The sequence below is a fragment of the Plecotus auritus genome (genome assembly GCF_963455305.1).
Source record: "Plecotus auritus genome assembly, chromosome: 9".
Classification (NCBI taxonomy): domain Eukaryota; kingdom Metazoa; phylum Chordata; class Mammalia; order Chiroptera; family Vespertilionidae; genus Plecotus; species Plecotus auritus.
In genome coordinates, this window is record NC_137783.1 from 82,100,811 (window position 1) to 82,121,170 (window position 20,360).

The window sequence follows — 20,360 nt, forward strand, 5'->3', positions numbered from 1 at the left end:
TTTGCATTTTGTGGTCTTGTGGGCCTCTAGGTAGATAAAGTTGGGTCTGATTTCTCATTAGCATATTGGATCAGGAGTAAGCAGGCTTTTTAGATGTGCCATTAGTGTTGACATGGGCAGGGCAAACTAATTCCTTTATAGAATACATTTAGCAATGTTTTGAAATTATTCCTCCTATATGAAGATTATTGGACATTTTAGTGCATCAGGAAAATGTTCATGAAGGGCAAATGTTTCAGGATTCTTGTTTCCTGGAGAAGTTGTTAAAAATGTTATGTGGTTGAGCCTGGCTGGTGTGGCTCAGTGATTGAGTGTTGACCTATGAACCAGGAGGTCATGGTTCAATTCCCGGTCAGGGCACATGCCGGGTTGTGGGCTCAATCCCCAGTAGAGGGTGTGTAGGAGACAGCCAATCAGTGATTCTTCTCATTGATGTTTCTCTTGCATTCTCTCTCTCCCTCACTCTCTGAAATCAATAAAAAATGAAAAATAAAAAAATATTATGTAGTTCAACATACCATGGTGAACATGAAATTGGTCTTAATGACTGTGGAGCTGTGGAGGAGGTAGAACAGCATCACAATTGATTGTATTTTAAGAGAGAGAGTACTAATTTGAAAAACTATTTTTTTAATGCAATTTCTAATGTGGTCATTAATTTTTAAAGTACAAGCCTGCTTGATCCTTCATAACCAATTAAAAATACTTTGAATTGACACTTTTAGATGTATAGTGAGAGGAAAGGTTTAGGATATGTAATGCTTATTTTTCTTTGTCAATTTAATAAAAATTGACTAAATTGCCATTTAAAAGTTGCCATTAATGGGTTTAGAGATAATTAGAAAATTTCTTAGGCCATGAGCCTGGATAATTGAATTGAATAAAGGCTAAATTAAAATTTGAAATTAATTAAAATCTTGTGTATATGCTATAATTAAAACCAGGTTGCCAGATAGCATTTGCTTTTGGAATTGAACAATGACATGAATATAGATAAGTGAACTTAGTGCTTTGTGGCAAAATAAAGTTTGGAAAATTAGTTTTCTTTTTCTTTTCTGTGTTTTAGCTAAGTGAAAAGGGTGATTCAGGTACTTGTTGCCTTAAAGTACTTATTCTATTTCAATTTTTAATTTATTCACCTGTCTAAAGTTCTTTTGATCTTTAGCAATTGAGAAAAATCCCCCATTTTCCTTAATCATCCATATCCCTTTTAACATAGTGGTTAATCTCCTTTAGAAACAAATGAGGCAAGGGACCCAAATCTAGTTTTATAAAACTGTATCCTGTGATACTTTCTTACTTCTTAAATGTGATTATCTTTAGGGTTTGTAGTGTTTGTTACTCAAAAAATCAGGCTCTTCCACTTATAAAAAAGCCCAGTTGAAAATAAAGATTTGGGAATAGAAAATAGGTATATATCAGATACTCCTCACTTTCAAAATGCTTTCATTTGGGGAGTGAGGGTCTGTGGGTAAAAGGTGGGACTTCATGTAACTGTTTATATATAAGGAATTGGGAGTTGCTATATAAAAGATGGGAATACACACACACACACACACACACACACACACACACACACTAACTATTTTGTTTTCCAGAGTAGCAGTTTAGTCCAGCAATATTCCAGCTCCACTCTAGTTATCTTGGCTGTGTTTTGTGGCTCTCAGATTTTGTGGGGAGTGATTTAGGTGGTTCCACTAGGGGACAGCAGAGGACAGTTCTTTGCCTTGCACACTCATGGGCAATAGATCCTCAGCAGCAAATATACAGATGGCAAGTGTTTTAAATTGCTAATGTGATAACTTGTCAAGAGTTTATGATGGTTGTTTTTGGAAAATACTGGTACTTTATAGACAGATAATGAAGAAAACAATTTAAATTGGTTTGTAAATTGAAATAATTAAAGTGAGAAGACAATTTCCATGAGTATTAATTTACTGAAGCTTACTACGCGTACCTTAGGTTTAAGATAGGTACGATATTTGCTAGTGAAAATTCTTTCATTCCATTAGTTTAGACTTTACAGAGATTCTAGTTTCAGCCCACTCTACCTTTATAGAGGCTGGTACTTCCTTACATGGCCTTCTGCCTTTGTCTATTGGTATCTGGAATTTAAAGCTTAAAAAAAGGAGGGCAAAATCAATCCATTATTTTGCATCAAAGAAGCATTGGGGAGCTAAGGAAGAGTGTGACCAGTCTAGCTAGCAAGGTAGAGAAAGGGGCTGATATTTCTTAGGAGTCTATTATTTCCCAGGCACTTCCCTTTTGCTCCCTTGCTGTCTATCCTCAACATAGCAGTCAGAGTGATCCTTTTTAAAACACAAGTCAGATCATGTCACTCCTCTGATGGCTTCCCATTTCACTCAAGAGTAAAAACCAGTGGCTTTCTGGGCTTATACTGTGCAACCCCCTTCCTATTATCCTATGCTCCACACTGGTCTTGTTTCTTCTATATGCCAGGCATGTTTTTGTCTTAGATCTTTATATTATCTGTTTCTCTGGAATGCTTTTTCCTTAAGTATCCACATGGCTATCTTTCTTACCCTGCTCCAACCTCTCCTCCTTACCTGGTTCTTATTTTTTTTTCATAGCACTTTGCTTTTTGTTCTCTTTACTAGAATATAAGCTTTATAAAGGCAAGGCAGGTTGTCTACTTAAGTGATGTACTCTGAGTGCCTAGCACAGGGCTTGCGTAGTGGACACTTGATATAACACAACTAATTTCTCAAATCAGATGCATGAATTAGAGATCTTAGCTAATATATTAATTAGCTGTTTCAGTTTTACAAGTTATCCTACAATTTAGTGACTTAAAGCAAGAACTGAATGTTACGGTTTCTGTGGGTCATCTGGGTCTTCTGGCTATTGGTTAATCACATGTTCTTAATCTATTAAAACTTAAGTTTCATCTTCTTTTGTTGTTGTTGTTGTTAGGCTACAGTCAAGGTGTCACACAGCACTTTCAGATTTAACTGGGGATGGACCCCTTTCCGAGCTTGTTGACAGGATCATTTCTTACTGACTGGTCAAAGGTGCCTCTCAGTTCCTTTCTACATGGTCATCCTCTTCATAGGGTTTCTCACAACATAGCAGCTGGATCATCAGAGAGAGAGCAAATGAGAGGGAAAGGAGAGTAAGATGGAAACCACAATGTCTTTTATGACTTGGACTCGGAAGTCACACTCCAGCTTATCTGTAGTATCCTAGTGGTTACACAGATTAGCACAATTAAGTGTGTGTCAGGGGGTAAGTACGAGGGTGTGAATACTAGGAGGCCTGGATTATTGGGAGCCATTTTAGAAGCTGCCTAATACACCTAATATGAAACTTTAATAATTTCAAGGATAAAGGTAATCATGAGGTATATATGAGGCAGGAAAAGATCTGGGATTTTCAACACAGGCGCACAGGTCCATTCTTGCACATCAGGGTGTGCTCTGGCCCAGATTAAACTCAGAGTCTCTAAGTGATAGGTATGGCTTATCACTTAACCAGAAGGGCCATTGGTATACTCAGTTACAAGGCTGACTGTCACGACCTACCTCTTGAATCCATAGTCTGTCAACAAACCTGGTACATCCTGTTAATAGCATCTCATAGTTGAGGACTACTCTCACACTAGCAAATTTACCAGTTTTGCTTCCAAGCAGGCCTGTCACTGGTATGTTTATGAGGAGATCTGACTGTATTGCTTTTTATTTATTTACTAGAGGCCTGGTGCACGAAATTCGTGCACGGCGCGAGGGGGGGTGGTGTCCCTCAGCCCAGCCTGCACCCTCTCCAATCTGGGACCCCTCGAGGGATGTCCGACTGCCCGTTTAGGCCCGATCCAAGTAGGATTGGGCCTAAACGGGCAGTCGGACATCCCTCTCACAATCCAGGACTGCTGGCTCCCAACTGCTCGCCTGCCTGCCTTCCTGATTGCCCCTAACCGCTTCTGCCTGCCAGCCTGATCACCCCTAACCACTCCCCTGCCAGCCTGATTGACGTCTAACTGCTCCCCTGCCAGCCTGTTTGCCCCTAACTGCCCTCCCCTGCAGGCCTGGTCACCCCTAACTGCCCTCCCCTGCAGGCCTAGTCCCTCCTAACTGCTCTCCCCTGCAGGCCTGAGTCCCCCTCAACTGCCCTTCCCTGCAGGCCCGGTCACCCCCAATTTCCCTCCTCTGCTGGCCTGGTCACCCCTAACTGCCCTTTCCTGCAGGCTTGATCACCCCCAACTACCCTCCTTTGCAGGCCTGGTCCCTCCAACAGCCCTCCCCTGCTGGCCTGATTGCCCACAACTGCCCTCCCTTGCTGGCCATCTTGTGGCGACCATCTTGTGTCCACATGGGGGCAGGATCTTTGACCACATGGGGGCAGCTATCTTGTGTGTTGGAGTGATGGTCAATCTGCATATTACTCTTTTATTAGATAGGATAGAGGCCTGGTGCGTGGGTGGGGGCAGCTGGTTTGCCCTGAAGGGTGTCCTGGATCAGGGTTGGGGTTCCCTTGGGGCGTGGGGCGGCCTGGGCGAGGGGCCTGTGGTGGTTTGAAGGCCAGCCATGCCCCCCGGCGACCCAAGCGGAGGCACTGGTATCTGGGATTTATTTATCTTCTATAATTGAAACTTTGTAGCCTGGAGCGGCGCCAAGCCTTCTGCTTGCTCCGTGGTGGCAGCCATTTCTGTTGGGATTTATTTATCTTCTATAATTGAAACTTTGTAGCCATGAGTGGAGGCCTGGGCCTGCCAGGGTGTGCGGAAAGCTTGGCTTCCTCCATCGCCGGGGAAACCCAAGCCTCCCTCCTGTTCGCTCCGTGGCTGCAGCCATCTTGGTTGGGGTTAATTTGCATATTCACTCCTGGTTGGCTGGTGGGCGTGGCTGGCTGGTGCAGTGGAGTGATTGTTAATTTGCATATTACTCTTTTATTAGATAGGATTTTTTGAAGCCAGGAAGACTCTTCCCTTCCCCTGCATCCACATGGGGAATGCTTGGATTATAGCTTTAGCCACTTCCTAACACTCAAGAAATATCCGAGTGAATAAATGAATGGACTCATTTAGCTTTTATGATAGCCTTATGGAAGAGATCTTATTAGGGAACTCTTCCTCAGAGATTATGAGGTTAAATGTCTCCAAGCTCACTCAGGAAGCACCAGTGCTGGCGTTATACTGGGGTCTTTTCAGACACAGTTCACATTCTTCTAGTGTGCCCAGAGCAGCTGTTTTTACTTAATGAACTTTAGTGGCTACTCTTCTCATGCAGGGCTTCTAGACTTCATGAAAGCCAGGTCCTTGGAGAAAGAAGGTAGATAGCTTCAATTTGCTACAATTTGTGATCATGCACTAAAATATATGCATTTTTTTTCCTTCTTTATTTGGACTGTGAGAGACACATATCGCATAGTTGATCAAACACTCTCCTTAAAATTCAAGAAACTTGGGTTTGGCTCTGTCATCAGATGGCTGTGTACCCTTGGAAAAGTTATTAATTTCTTTAAGCCTCAGTTTCCGCTCCTGTAAAATGGGGTTAATTGTAGCTAACTCAGTTTCCTGAAAGTATAATTTCAGGTGGTATCAGTACTGCTTTAAAATGGGTTTTCTTTTTTTTTTTTCCTAAATCTATAAAAAAGTCTTAGAATTTTTCTTTTCTGGAGATAGTTGATAGTGTTTAATGATTTCTACATTTGTCCTGTGAATGCCATAAATCTTTGTTCTTATTTATTTTTTTAGAAGCTTTCCATGCAATACACATTAACCAGCTTGGTTTCTTTCCAGTTATTTGACAGTGAACTTCATTTGTCAAACTGTTGAGCCTATTGTGGTATACTTGTTCATGTTTTCATGATCTTCAGCTGCAGATGATTTTATTTTTCCCAGGGTGTTTCTGTGTTTCCCTGTCTTTTTCTTTTTTAAATCTAGTGTAAGTCTTAGATATTCTGAGTCAGAGATACCCCCCCCCCCTTTTTTTTTTTCCGGGAATAAGCTCTCCTTTGTACCATGTTGAGCAGGAGTAACAGAACAGTTGGACTCTGATGCCTATGGATCGCTGTCTGCATGGCTGGCTGCACTGTTCTCCCACAGAGGCAGGAACTGTTGGGGCTGGTTGCCACAGGTAAGGCTGAGGCACAGGGAGAATAGCAGATATAGGGAGGGGAAAAAAAAGAGAGAAGAGCTGTGGAACAGCAGAGTGTGACCAACAGTTGTCTCCATTTCTCTAACTCTTGATCAGACTTGTATTGAGAACAGTGATTAGTATATTAGTAGTTGCAGGGATAGAATTTTAGCTCCTAAAAGGACCTGGATCATTTCATTCACATTGTGTAACTTATAAATAAAAAAACGTGATAAAAATGCCCAGCCGGTGTGGCTCAGTGGTTGAGCATTGACCTAGGAACCAGGTGGTCATGGTTCGATTGCTGGTCGGGGCACATGCCTGGGTTGTGTGCTCGATCCCAAGTGTGGGGTGTGCAGGAGGCAGCCAGTCCATGATTCTCTCTCATCATGGATGTTTCTATCTCTTTCTCCCTCTCCCTTCCTCTCTGAAATCAATAAAAATATATATACTTTTTAAAAAGTGACCTCTCTGAAATCAATAAAAATATATATTTTTTAAAAAGTGATGTACAGTGATAAAATGACTCATTATCCAGGGTTATAAATAGTACAATAGGGATTTGAAATTAGTTCTTTTAACCCCAAATCCAGTATTTTATCTACTAAATACAGCAATTTTCATCTCATGGTACACATAAACTAATTACTAAAATTCTGTGGGATACCAAAAAGTATATTTTTTTGCTGATCTGACTAAAAATAGGTACAATTTTGATTCATTCACACCAAACAGCTATTGTTGTGTTGGCTGTTGTCATTTTTTTATTTGACAATCTGAGGGGAAAGACATCAGTGCCCTTGACTAAATAGGTATGGCATGTTTTAAAAATTCTTGTGGCGTGCTGGTTGAAAATTGCTGTACTAATGCAACTCCTGGTGGTTCGTTTATATTTTTTCATGCACCAAATATTTAGTGACCAGATTTTAGGTATAAATGATGTATATGTTAGGTATGGAAGGCAAATTCATACATGTCTTCAAAGGTAATGGTCAGAATAAGGAAATATGCTAATATTGGCAGAACTAGGATGTGTTAATGAGGTAAGACTGATACAAAAAATGTAGATTGTTAAAAGCATATACAGTTTTTTACTTGGTTTTAATAACTTGTTTTATTATAAAAGTAATGCTTATTCACTATACAAATTCTAGACAATGGCAAAACAATTAAACACCCAAATCCTACCACCTAGAAAGTTTTTTATATATGTTTGTGCATTTTAAAAAAATTATAATAATGGAATTATTCTAAATACATTATTTTATGATTATTCACCTGGAGAACCAGCCAAGCTTGGAGAACTGAGGGTGGCTAGATGGTTGTGAACCATGCCAGATCATGCTCTTATCAGTAAAGGTATGGATGATCAAAATCAAAGGGTATTTACAGACTCAACTGGAACAGAGTGTGTGGTGGGGAATCTGAATGGGAGTAATTGAGGATTAGTAGTTCTTGGCTAGAAGGCAAACAATTGCTATTATTTCAAATGGAAGAATTACCATTGGGATCCAATAGATCTGGATCTCCTATTATAGTTATAAATACTAGTGTGCTCTAGGGTGTAGAGGTAGTTTCCTGATAGCAGAAAATCGTGATCAATCTATTGAGGATCCTTCTTTCTGGAGGGAATTCAGGTAGAGTTGAAAAAAGCAATGAATTGGAAATTATAGTTCTCTGATATATAGTGATCAGCGTGCCACCCCTACACTCCCTTTGTCATTTCAGGAACTTTATTTTTTGTTTCTTTCATTGCTTGCTTTTAAGTTTGGCAAATTAATATAAAATGAAGCTCTATAAATTCTAAAGAGTTATGTAAATGTAACATGCCATTAATACTGATGGTGAAAATGAGATTTTTGTTGGTTCAGATTCTGGGCTTTTTATATAGTGCCTAGAATGTCTCTTAAAATAATTTGTCTAAATATATGGAGTTTTAAAATGTAGTTCTTATGAAGAACATTTATTTCTCTTTATACATATACTTAGCCTTGGGCTTTGGATATTGCTTTTGAAATCTAAAAGCTAGCTCATGGGTAAATAAACTATTCTTGTAAGCATAAAAAAAAGTGAAATGTGCTTATGCCTTCTTTTAAAAGTGCTTTTATTTTTTAAATAGAAGGTTACTGGAAATTTTTGGGTGTTGGTGTGTGGGAGACACTTTGTGCTTTCTGTTGCTTCCGGAAAAACTTGTGTGATGTAAGATAGGTAAAATGGCTGGTGATCTTTTTTTTTTTTCTTTAATTAAAAAAATATATATTTTATTGATTTTTTTTTTACAGAGAGGAAGGGAGAGAGATAGAGAGTTAGAAACATTGATGAGAGAGAAACATGGATCAGCCGCCTCCTGCACACCCACTCCTGGGGATGTGCACACAACTAAGGTACATGTCCTTGACTGGAATCGAACCTGGGACCCTTCAGTCTGCAGGCTGATACTCTATCCACTGAGCCAAACCTGTTAGGGTGGCTGGTGATCTTTTTATTAGATGCTTGCCTTATGGGGTTCAACTTTGGACATTTTTCCCCATTTTCCTTTGGGTATCTTTTCCTTCTAAATTTCAGTGTTGTGGTCTGTTTTAACCATGTATGGCGCGCATATATATGTATATGTATATGTATATGTATATGTATATGTATATGTATATATATATATATACACACACACATATATATATATACATACACACACACACACACACACTAGAGGCCTGGTGCACGAAATTTGTGTGGGATCGGGCCTAAACTGACAGTCGGACATCCCTCTCGCAATCCAGGACCGCTGGCTCCTAACTGCTCACCTGCCTGCCTGCCTGATTGCCCCTAACCTCTCTGTCTGCCTGCCTGATTGCCCCTAACTGCTCTCCCCTGCCGGCCTGATCACCCCTAACTGCCCTCCCCTGCTGGCCTGATTGCCCCAACAGCCCTCCTCTGCCTGTCTGATCCCCCCATGCGTGCGGACATCTTGTGGTGGCCATCTTGTGGCGACATTACTCGAGGGTGTGAGGACCACCTAGGCTTTTATTACTATAGATTCTGTTAGCTATAATTTTGAAAGGTTTGATTATGGCCCTCTTGTGACTTTAATCATGACTCATTCTCCCAGATTCTTCTTGGGAGCACCAATGGGTAGATAAGATAGATGTAGATAATTAGATTATTCTTCTTGTTTATGAGTCAGTCTAAAGATCAGAGACCTTCAGTGGATGACTTTTTTGATGTTCTAGATCTTTCTCTTTACCCTTAGCTATAGTCTGACCCTATATAGAGTCGCGGGCTTATTGATTTTTCTTTCCATGTCTGCATTTGGTTATAGGGTGTTGAAGGGTTTTTTATCCTCAACCCACGAATCTCCCTTCATTTTGATTGTTCTTTGGGCCACACAAAACAAGCTTTTTTATCAACTTTACCCCCAGTCTTGTTGCCTTGAGGGCATTTTACTAAGTATACTATATAATGGTCAGTATTAACTGGTCTCTGTCCTTTTTGACCCTTATCCAGGTCCTTGATGAAATCTTATAGTCTCAGAAGTTGTGATGTTGCTTAGATATTGTGTCTGCTCATGCTGTTACCTCACTACTTCGTACAGTAATAATTTCTGCTTTCAGAGTTAGTTTAGTCCAACACTGTGAAGGGGGATGTTTTAATTTCATATTTCTTCATAGGAAATGAGGTTGAAACATTTGAGTCATAGTAGTCTATATTAAAATACAATGAGGAAGGTATTTGGTACTAAATTTTCAGTTATGAAATATACTTAGTAAAAGGCGTAAATTCAGAGTGGGTCAAAAGCACGTTTACAGTTGTTCGTATGAAAAGTAATACAGTAATCTACACTAATAAAAGAGAAAGATCCAAATTGACCGTACCTTCGTGACGCCACCAGCCAATCGGGAGTGAGTATGTAAATTAACCCAACAAAGATGGCGGGTTAATTTGCATATGCAGGCACCGAGAGGCTGGGGTCAGGGCAGGATGCTTGCGTTGTCGCCATGGTGAGGACGCAGGCATTCCGCACCACCCCAGCCCCTCCAGGCCTCTGTGCAGCGTGGGAAGGCGGAAAGGCGGCTCGGGACAAAGCGAAGGTGGTGCCGGCAGCCAGGGGAAGGAAGGCCCATTCTTGCAGGAATCTTCGTGCATCGAGCCTCTAGTTAACACATAATAATCTATACTAATAAAAGGGTAATATGCAAATTGGTCACGATGCCCTCACAGTAACAACCAAACAGCAGGCTGTTGGGGGTGACCAAGCCGGAAGGGAGGTTAGCAAGGGACGAACAAACGACTGACCAGTAGGCTGCGTGGGGGGGGGACCAGGCCAGCAGGAGGGTTAGTGAGGGACGACCAAACGACTGACCAGCAGGCTGCTTGGGGCAACCAGGCCGGCAGAGGGGGCAGTTAGGTGCGATCAGGCTGGCGGTGGGGGGGGGGGGGTCTGTTAAGGGCGATCAGGCAGGCAGGCAGGTGAGCAGTTAGGAGCCAGCAGTCCTGGATTGGAGAGGGTCCAGGTTGGGCTGAGTGTACCACCCACCCCCATGCATGAATTTCGTGCACCAGGCCTCTAGTATAAGATAAACTGTTTTGCGTACTCACAACTGTAAACCTTGATGTTCACCCTTACTCTTTTCTTCCTGCTTAATACTCATGCAATTAGAATACCTAGAAAAAGCAAATAAGCATGAAGAAGATAAAACTTGACTCTCTCAACTGCTGCCTTTTTCCCCTGGAAAATTGACTCTTCATAATATTTGATTAATTTCTAATTGTTCTTTAGGTTTCAGCTTATAGAGTCATTTCCGTAGGTAGGTTTTCTTGACTCATAGACTAAATTCAATAGAGCTCTTCATTGTATAGTCTCATGGTTTCCTGAATGTCTCCTGTGGCACTCATACCTCTCTACTGGTTTTAATGTCTGTAGTGGTCTTTTAGTTCTATGACGGCCAGCACTGTGTCCGTTTTGTTACTCTATTTCAATGCCTAACATATAGTAGCCCCTTAATTTTAAAGAAATTATCAGTTAACTTAAAACTTTTAACAGTCTTGATTTATTTCATACTTTTCTATGTGTCTGTGTATACATAAGGATATACCCGCACATACTTCTTCTGTAAAGGTATTACACTGGAGTTTCACTTTATGTGTTGAAATGGAGTTTTGAAGTCAACATTTGAGGTAAAATTGCCCTTCAGTCTTTGTATTACAGAATAATAAGTCAACAAAGTCAGTTTTCCCTCCAGTTTTCAGTGATAAAGTTCTGCTTACATACGATGGTATTCAGTCTCTCTCTACAGAGACATCCAAGAATTCTCCCAAACCAGACTCGAATGTGTCTTCCTAGCAACCTTTCCTGCTGTTTACTTACATGTACTGGCTTTGCTTGAATTGCTTTCTAAGTTTGCCTCGTATTTTCCAGTTCATTCCTTTGTTCATGCCATTCTCCCCGTTTGGGATTCCTTAGTTTTTTTTTCTTTCTGTTTTCAGGGCCCACCTCAGAGTCAATCTGCTGTGCTTCTGTTTTTCTCTGGCTAACCATGAGTGGTCTCTTTGCACTTCTGAGTTCATGGCATTTATTGCCTGTGGTAGTTCTTTGATACTCATTTACCATTTTGGGGCTTTTTTTTTTTTTTTTTAAATTTTGCGTGTGTGAGTGTTTTCTAGTTAACTAGATTGTTATATCACTGAAGATAGGGATATTCATCTTATATTTCTTTGTGTTCTTCAGTTTATTCCTGCCACAGTATTTCAGTAAATTGTTTATTTGGTTAACTGTAAAAACTTGCTCTCTTATTTTATGGAATGAAAACCTGAAGGGAATGCTTTGAGATTACTTTTTCTTTTGGGTCGTTAAAAAATTTCCATAAATACCCAATTCCATTCTGTCTTACTGCTTGCATGTAATAGCTGACACTAAAGTATCAGGGAAATCTGTAGTCAAGTAGTACAAGAAGCTTAAGTAACTGTGGGTGCCTTTTGGCCTGTTTATATAGAAATTTATTATGATACAGCATGAAATAAGGTTTTACTAGGTAAGGGAGAAGAAGTACATGGATTGGAGACAAGTTTTTCACTGGGTAGATATACATTTCTTATTAGCCAAATCCCTAGGAAGATGATTAGATTTCCTTAATGTACTGGGTTCCATGTTTATTAAATGGTTAATTTTATTACAACATTCTAGTGGCTTAAATGAGAAATTGTCTCCTTGCTGTAGGTATAGAGCTATTTAAGAAATTCTTTTTAGCCCCGGCCAGGTGACACAGTTGGTTAGAGCATTGTCACATGCACCAAGAAATTTTGGGTCCAATCCCCAGTTGGGACATTAATGGGAGGCAACCGATCTCTTCCTCCCCTCCCCTCCCCTCCCTCCCTCCCTCCCTCCCTCCCTCCCTCCCTCCCTCCCTCCCTCCCTCCCTCCCTCCCTCCCTCTCTCCCTCTCTCCCTTCCTCCCTCCTCCTCTTCCCTCCCTTTTTCTCTCATTCCCTCTTTCCCTCTCTTCTCTCCAAACATATCCTTGAGTGAGGATTTTAAAAAAATTCTTTTTAATTGATTTGTTTCTTAGTATCTAGATCTTCTATTGTAGTATAGCAACAAAGTCACTAGGAATTCTAGCTAGTGAGGAAAATTTGAAAAAGGTATTCAGAGTCCCAGTTTTTTTGTTGCCACAGAAAAAAAAAAAAATGGTATTCTTCAACTTACACCATACACCAGAATAAATTCAAAATGGATAAAGTCTTAAATGTAAGTCGGGAAACCATAAAATCCTAGAAGAAGCCATAGGCAGCAAAATCTCAGGCATCTCTCATAGCAATATGTTTACGGATAATTCTTCTAGGGCAAAGGAAACTAAGGAGAAAATAAACAAATGGGACTACATCAAAATAAAAAGTTTCTGCACAGCAAAAGAAACCATCAACAAAATGAAAAGGGAGCCCACTGTATGGGAGAACATATTTGGCAATGATACATCTGATAAAGGGTTAATATCCAAAATATATAAGGATCTCATACAGCTTAACAAAAGGAAGATAAACATTCCAATTAAAAAATGGGCAAAGAATCTAAATAGACACTTCTCCAAAGTGGACATGCAGATGGCCAAGAGACATGAAAAAATACCCAAAGTCACTGATCATCAGAGAGATGCAAATTAAAACAACAATGAGGTATCACCTCACACCTGTCAGAGTGGCTACTATCAACAAATCAACAAATGACAAGTGCTGGAGATGATGTGAAGAAAAGGAAACCCTTGTACACTGCTGGTGGGAATGCAGATTGGTGCAGCCAATATAGAAAACAGTATGGAGTGTCCTAAAAAAATTAAATATGGAACTACCATTTGCCTCAGTGATTCCACTTCTAGGAATATATTTTAAGAAATACATGTATGCACCCCTATGTTCATACCAGCATGATTTGCAATAACTAAGATCTGGAAACAGCCCAAGTAAGTGCCCATCAGTAGATGAGTGGATAAAAAAGCCGTGGTACATTTATACCATGGAATACTATGCAGCAGTAAAAAGGTCTCTTATCCTTTGTGACAGCATGGAGGGAACTGGAGAGTATCATGCTAAGTGAAATAAGTCATTCAGAGAAAGACGGGTATCACATGATTGCACTCATGTGGAATCTAAGTAACAAACTGATGAATGGAGTGGATTTAGAGACATGGAAGCATGGAACAGAGTGCAGAATCTCAGAAGGAAGGTGGGGGAGGTTGGGTGGGTGGGAGATAATCAACCAAAGACCTTGTATGCATATGTGCATAACCAATGGACACCGACAATAGGGTGGTGAAGGCTTGGGGTGGGGGGTGGGGGCTGATGAGGGTGTCAATGGGAGGAAAAGGGGATATTTGTAATACTTTCAACAATAAAGAATTATTTTAAAAAATGATACTCCTAATATTTACTAACTAGAGGTCCTGTGCACGGATTTGTGCACCGGTGGGGTCCCTCAGCCTGGCCTGCGCCCTGTCACAGTCTGGAACCCCTTGGGGCAGTCCGACATCCCCTGAGGGATGTAATAGTGCGCAAAGCGGCGGGTGGCCATGCCGCTGGCGCTCATCCCAGCCCTGCTGCGCCTGTTGCTGCTGCTGCCGCTCAGTAGCGCTCTGCCGCAGAGGTGGGAGAGGCTTGGGCTGCCACAGCTGTGCTTGCCAGCTATAAGCCCAGCATCTGGCACCCGTTAATCAGCTGAGTGGCGCTCCCACTGTGGGAGCGCCCTGACCACCAGGGGTAGCTCCTGCATTGAGTGTCTGCCCCCTGGTGGTCAGTGCGTGTCACAGGGACTGGTCGACTGGTCATTCGGTTGTTCGGTCGCTTAGGCTTTTATATATATAGACTAGAGGCCTGGTGCACAGATCTGTGCACTGGTGGGGGGCGTAGCCTGCGGGGATCGGCCTGCTGCAGGAGCACCGCTCATCCCAGTCAGCTGAGCAGCTGTGGACCCGTCCTCTTAGCGGCTGTTGAATGGGGAAGTTAGTCTGAGCTGATATTTTGGGGTAATGTCTTGAGTAACGGCGTGTTCTGTGTTCTGGAGGAAACTGGCGGAGAGCTTGGCACCCCAAAGCCACTTGGTAAATATCTTTGATGTGTGATGCCAGGTTGGTGACACCATCAGGGATGTTCAGGGCAGCCATGCTCCAGGATCTTCAGAAATCAGGACAGCCTCCCCTGAGGGTCCACAGTCACATCTCCTCTTGCCATCTGCCTATGCCAGCTCCCTGCACTCTTTTTAGAACACACCTTAGAGGGCCTGTATCAGCTGGTGGGGTTAGGCCAGAGTCTAGATCAGCCGTGGGCAAGCTACGGCCCGCGGGCCGGATCCGGCTCTTCTATCCGGTTCTCTTGCTCTCCTCTCCGCTCCTTTACTTTGAATTTATATTAGTTCACACAAACACTCCATCCATGCTTTTGTTCCGGCCCTCCGGTCCAGTTTAAGAACCCATTGTGGCCCTCGAGTCAAAAAGTTTGCCCACCCCTGGTCTAGATTGTCTAAGGTATTTGATAGGTGCAGAGACTCGGCCTCACCCTGGGCCTGCTGCTGGCTGCTCCTGCTGTGGGAGCAGCCACTCATCCCGGTCAGCCGAGCAGTGCTCCTACTGTGGGAGTACACTGACCACCAGGGGGCAGCTCCTGCATTGAGCGTCTGCCCCCTGGTGGTTAGTGTGCATCACAGTGACTGTTTGACCAGTCATTCTGGTCGTTCCACCATTCGGTCGCTAGCCTTTTATATATACAGACTAGGTGAACTTGCTTCCATATTGCCTGTTCATCAAACTGTTAAAATATAAAATGCAGGTTTTGTTTTTTTGTTTAGGTATAAAGAGGATGGGGAAGCTTTACTAATTTTGCTGCCCTCAGAAGAGAAAGGGATGGTGCAGCAGCTCCTCCAGAGGAAAGTGCCTGTGAAGGAAATCAGGTAAGACAACTGGTATGATGATGGGATTGTCAGGGTAACAAAGGCATGACATTATTATGCTTGCTTATGTGTGCCCAATTCCCTCCTCCCTCTAATCTATTCTGTTGTCTGGTTTGTGATTTCTTTGTTTGTTTTTAACTTTTACAGAAGACTCTTAGTGGATAAAATAAGATGAAAAATAGAACTTGTTAGCTTCAGGAGACATTGATGGTTGAAAGGATTAAATCTCTTGGATGCCATTTTTTAAGGTGGTTTGTCTATTTCAGAGGATTCTGTTCCCCTATCATTGAAGATATTTATACTGAGTGTTAGCAGAACTGAACAGAAGCTCACTTGTATTGGAGTCTTTGAAACACCTTAGCGTTTATTTGGAGGAAAACAATTGGGAAGGTTGTTTAATTGGCGGCAGGAGTGGGAAGGAGTTTAGATGAAAAAAGATTGGCTGAGTTGATAATTGTTGAATCTGAGTAAAAGTTGTCTACCTTTGTGTATTTTGAAATTTTCTGTAATTAAAAAACTAAGTAAAACCACCTCATCTACTACCATCTGTCATCACCTCAGACTTGCAGGAACAAAGTGGTTCAGTCTAAAAATCAAGAAAACAAGGGGGGTTTCTTTTGTGAAACCCATACTCTTGTAAGAATTTCATTTATTCCTGTAGCCTACCTGGGCAGAGTTAAGTAACACTTCTTTTATATTGTGCCTAATATCCAGATAAGGAAAATGATAATATCCATTGTTGACTTGTTTATTTGAAGTTGGTTTTGTGATATTTGACTGAAAATGGAAATACACAGATGACAGTAGATTTCATTTATTCGATTTCAGTGATGATCCATCATCTCCCATAAAAGGCTACTTTTAACTTTATAGACTTAAGAAGTTACCAATCACATTGTATTCTTAAACTTAGTGTCTTTCACTCACCCAGCATGGGATGTTTAGAGATCTTTGATTTCTTTTTCCTGCATTATTAATAAGCAAGAAAATAAAATTTCTGTCTAGTAATTTCAGTCTAATCTGGCTCATAAATGAGAAATAATGTTATAAATTTAAAAGTACCAAGGAAAACAGGAAAATGCTGTGTACTATTTTCAGTTTCCAAAATTGAGAAGTCTTAGTTTAACCTTTATGTTTTTGTTATAAAGAATCAATCCAGAAAAACTTATTGATGTCCAGAAAAAACTGGAATCATTTTTAGCTCAAGATCAAGATTTAAAAGAAAGAGCTCAAAGGGTAAGTCATTTTTGAATCTGATACCTTTATTGGAATGGAGCGTATGTATAATAAAGTTAAATTTCATCATTTTCTGATACTTCTGGTTGCATGCTTCAGATATTCAAGTAGTGTAATATTTAGATAAGATTAGCTTACTGTTAATCCCAAAACACTCATCAGAAGGAATATACTCATCCTCTTGTTTATAGCAGCATTATTTACTATAGCCAAGGTCTGGAAACAGCCCAAGTGCCCATCAGCAGATGTGTGGATAAAAAAGTTATGGTACATTTACACAATGGAGTACTATGCAACTGTAAAAAAAAAAAGAAGGATTTCTTACCCTCTGTGACAGCATGGATGGACCTGGAGAGTATTATGCTAAGTGAAATAAGCCAGTCAGAGAAAGATAAATATTATGTGATCTCACTAATATGTGGAATCTAATGAACAAAATTAACTGACAAACAAAATGGAACCAGAAGCATGGATACATGGAACAGACTGGCCAGTGCTTGAGTGGGGGGGCGGGGGGCTGAATAAAGAAGGTGAAGGGATTAGCTAAAGAGCATATATGCATACCCCATGGACCCGGACAATAGTTTGGTAAAGGCCAAGGGAGGGGGCATGGGAGTAGGTGGAGGTGAACAAAGGGGTGGGAGGGGGAATATCTGCAATTATCAGCATTAAAATCCTCTATCATAAAAGGCTGATATCCAAATTGTCTCCTCAACCGGGAGTTTGATCAGGGGGTGGGACCGGTCTGCCAACTGCCCTTGGCCCCTCCCCCCAGCTGGCCATGCCCTCGATCAGTGCCCCCCACCCCCATTGGGGGCAGGGCCAGCCCACCAACCGCCAGTGGCCCCTCCCCCCGGCACCAGGCCTGTATTCTATACATATATATACATATATATATATATATATATATACACACACACACACACACACACACATATATATATATATATATATGTGTATGTATATGTGTGTGTATATGTGTATATATATACATTTATATACATGCATATACATACACATATACATATACATATATACATTATATGTGTGTGTGTGTGTGTGTGTGTGTGTGTGTGTGTGTATATATATATATATATATATATATATATATATATATATATATATATAAATAAAGCCTAAGCGACCATTACGACCAGTCAACCAGTTGCTATGATGCTATGACCAGAATGACTGGTCAACCAGTTGCTATGATGCGCACTGACCACACGGGGGAAGACGTTCAATGCAGGAGCTGCCCCTGGTGGTCAGTGTGCTCCCACAGCCAACCTCCCATGGCCAGCCAACCTTCCCTGGTGCCTCCCCCTGCCGGCAAACCTCCCATGATCCCTCCCCTGCCCCTCCCGCTGTCTGGCAGGCTCCATCTGGCAGGCCCTGTCTGGCAGCTGGGACACCCTGGCCGGCCTGGCCCCGATCGGGACTGGGCGAGACGGCCCCAATAGGCCCTGATTGCTGGCCAGGCCCAGGGACACCACCCATGCTTGAATTTTGTGCACTGGGCCTCTAGTTTTTTAATGAAAAATAAACACGAAAAAGTTTAGTTTATTCTTTAACTTTAAAAAAAATTACATCTTGTCGTGACTTGGGAAAATTATATATTTCTATTGTCCATAAAAAAAAAATCCTCTTAAAGATGATTTTTCAGTGCATAGTGACCTGATTTCTAGTATACTTGAAAAGTTATCAACTTTTGATTTCTTCAGTAAAGTTACTGTAACTCCTGATTGCACTTTCTTGAGTATAAGATTATCATCTCTAATTATATTAGTGTGAATTTCTGGAAAGCATAACACTCTTGTTAAATTGTCTTTAGGAATGAGATTTTAACTTATACTAGTAAATATGATTTAATGTTCCTAAATTACTTTTTAGGACTTACAAATTCTCTTGATTAGCAACTAAAAAAAAAAAAAAGAAGTGTCACTGTAAGTTAAACTTATTTTTTAGTTCTTAGAGTCCCTAGCAGTAGATTCTTTTGAGAAGGAAGATGTGAAATTAATTTGCATTGTGAGTACAGCTATCCATTCTTTGGATTGACAAATATTTGAGTGTCTGTTATAAAGCTCTTCATTTTCAACACTCTTACTTATATCATAGTTATGAGATCTACATTCGCCATCTACATCTACACTTACCATAGCACTCCATCAGTGAGTTAGAGAGTAGAGATTCAGAGGTTGGATTCTATTCAGCAGATAGATGAAGTGGGAGGAAGAAAATAGAGGATATGTGGAAAGGGCATCCTAATAGAGGAGCCCAAGTGGAAATACAAGCAGTAGTCAGGCTTTTATGTGATGATTTTGAAACTGGGTATTTTCAACAAATAAGTTTTATTTAAAGAGCAGGTCTTAAATTTAAAAAATTAACTTACAGTTAAATCAAATTATCATCGCTGTTCTTCAGATACATAAAAGCTAGAAGTTGAATGCTTACTATGTGTTAAGCACTTAGCCATGACATGACTTTTATGAGGCAGTTTGTGCACTGTTTTAATCTTCCCAACAACGTATTAGTAGGTGATTCTGATTTAATTTTATAGATGAGTATATAGTACCTTGAGAAAATTAAAAATTGTCCAGCGCTACATGGCTATTAGTGGCAGACCTGAAACTCTGATTTAGTCTTCCTTTCTTCAGACCTTCCATGATAAACTCAGGAGATACTAATTCCACAATATAAGAAAACCAAATAACGAACTATGCAAAGTTGGACTTCTATAAGCTCATTTCACCTGAAATGTAAAGTGTCTTTACACACATTTTTTTTCTTGTACTATTAGGGCATATATTTGGGAATGCACATGTTTTGTCTAGCAGATATACTTTAAGCTAGGAGTGCAATCTTTCATTTGAAAGCTTTGGAAATAGTATGTACATATAAAAATAATATACATAAATTCTGATATGTTGTGATTTATCATATACCCATGAGGCCATTCAGTTATGAATCAGGAAATAAGAAAAACTGGAAGGATGCTGTTTCACTGGTTTGTACCTACCACACAATGAGCCTCCCAGAACAAAGATTATAGGAAAGCACATTGAAATAAATGATGTGATTTATTGGGTTTCATTCATGGCTTAACAGCATGGCTTAACTGTATTGCTAGCAGCAGCAAGCTATCTAGTTTCATAGAAGTTATTTTCTAGCTTTTAGTTTTAATCTGGATAGAACAAGAACGATAAGCAACTGGGGTGATTTCTTGTTGATGGTTGTAGGGGAAAAAATTACCCTTGAGCTGGACCATTGTTCCTGCCTGAGTAGACAGGGAAAATGGTTTGAAGATTCCTGTACATGTTTTGAAGAAAGGATTAGTGTAAAGTTAGAGAAAATGTGAAGTTGAGAAATAAGTGGAAATTACATATGATTTACAAAAATTAATTTTAATCTAAAAATAAAAATGCCTGCTTAGATGTGTTTCATAATCTTTGTTGCCTGTTTATTTTAAAAACTGACCAAGGATCAGAACCATGTTTAATTTTTGGTTTGTGTAGCTTTTTCCATAAAGGTAGTTTTATAAAAACAAAACAGAAGAAAATATTACATGATGACAAATTACTTGAAATTATGATGATGATGCACTATTTG

The 20,360-nt window shown here is 40.5% G+C and overlaps 1 protein-coding gene across 1 annotated transcript in view; it reads left to right on the forward strand.

Moving 5' to 3' along the window:
* DDX10 (DEAD-box helicase 10) overlaps window positions 1-20,360 on the forward strand; it is a 258,829-nt gene that overhangs the window by 39,190 nt on the left and 199,279 nt on the right. Inside the window, exons 10-11 of the mRNA XM_080643092.1 lie at window positions 15,417-15,518; window positions 16,667-16,754. Of these exons, the coding sequence (XP_080499218.1) occupies window positions 15,417-15,518; window positions 16,667-16,754 (190 nt within the window). The remainder of the gene's footprint in view (window positions 1-15,416; window positions 15,519-16,666; window positions 16,755-20,360) is intronic.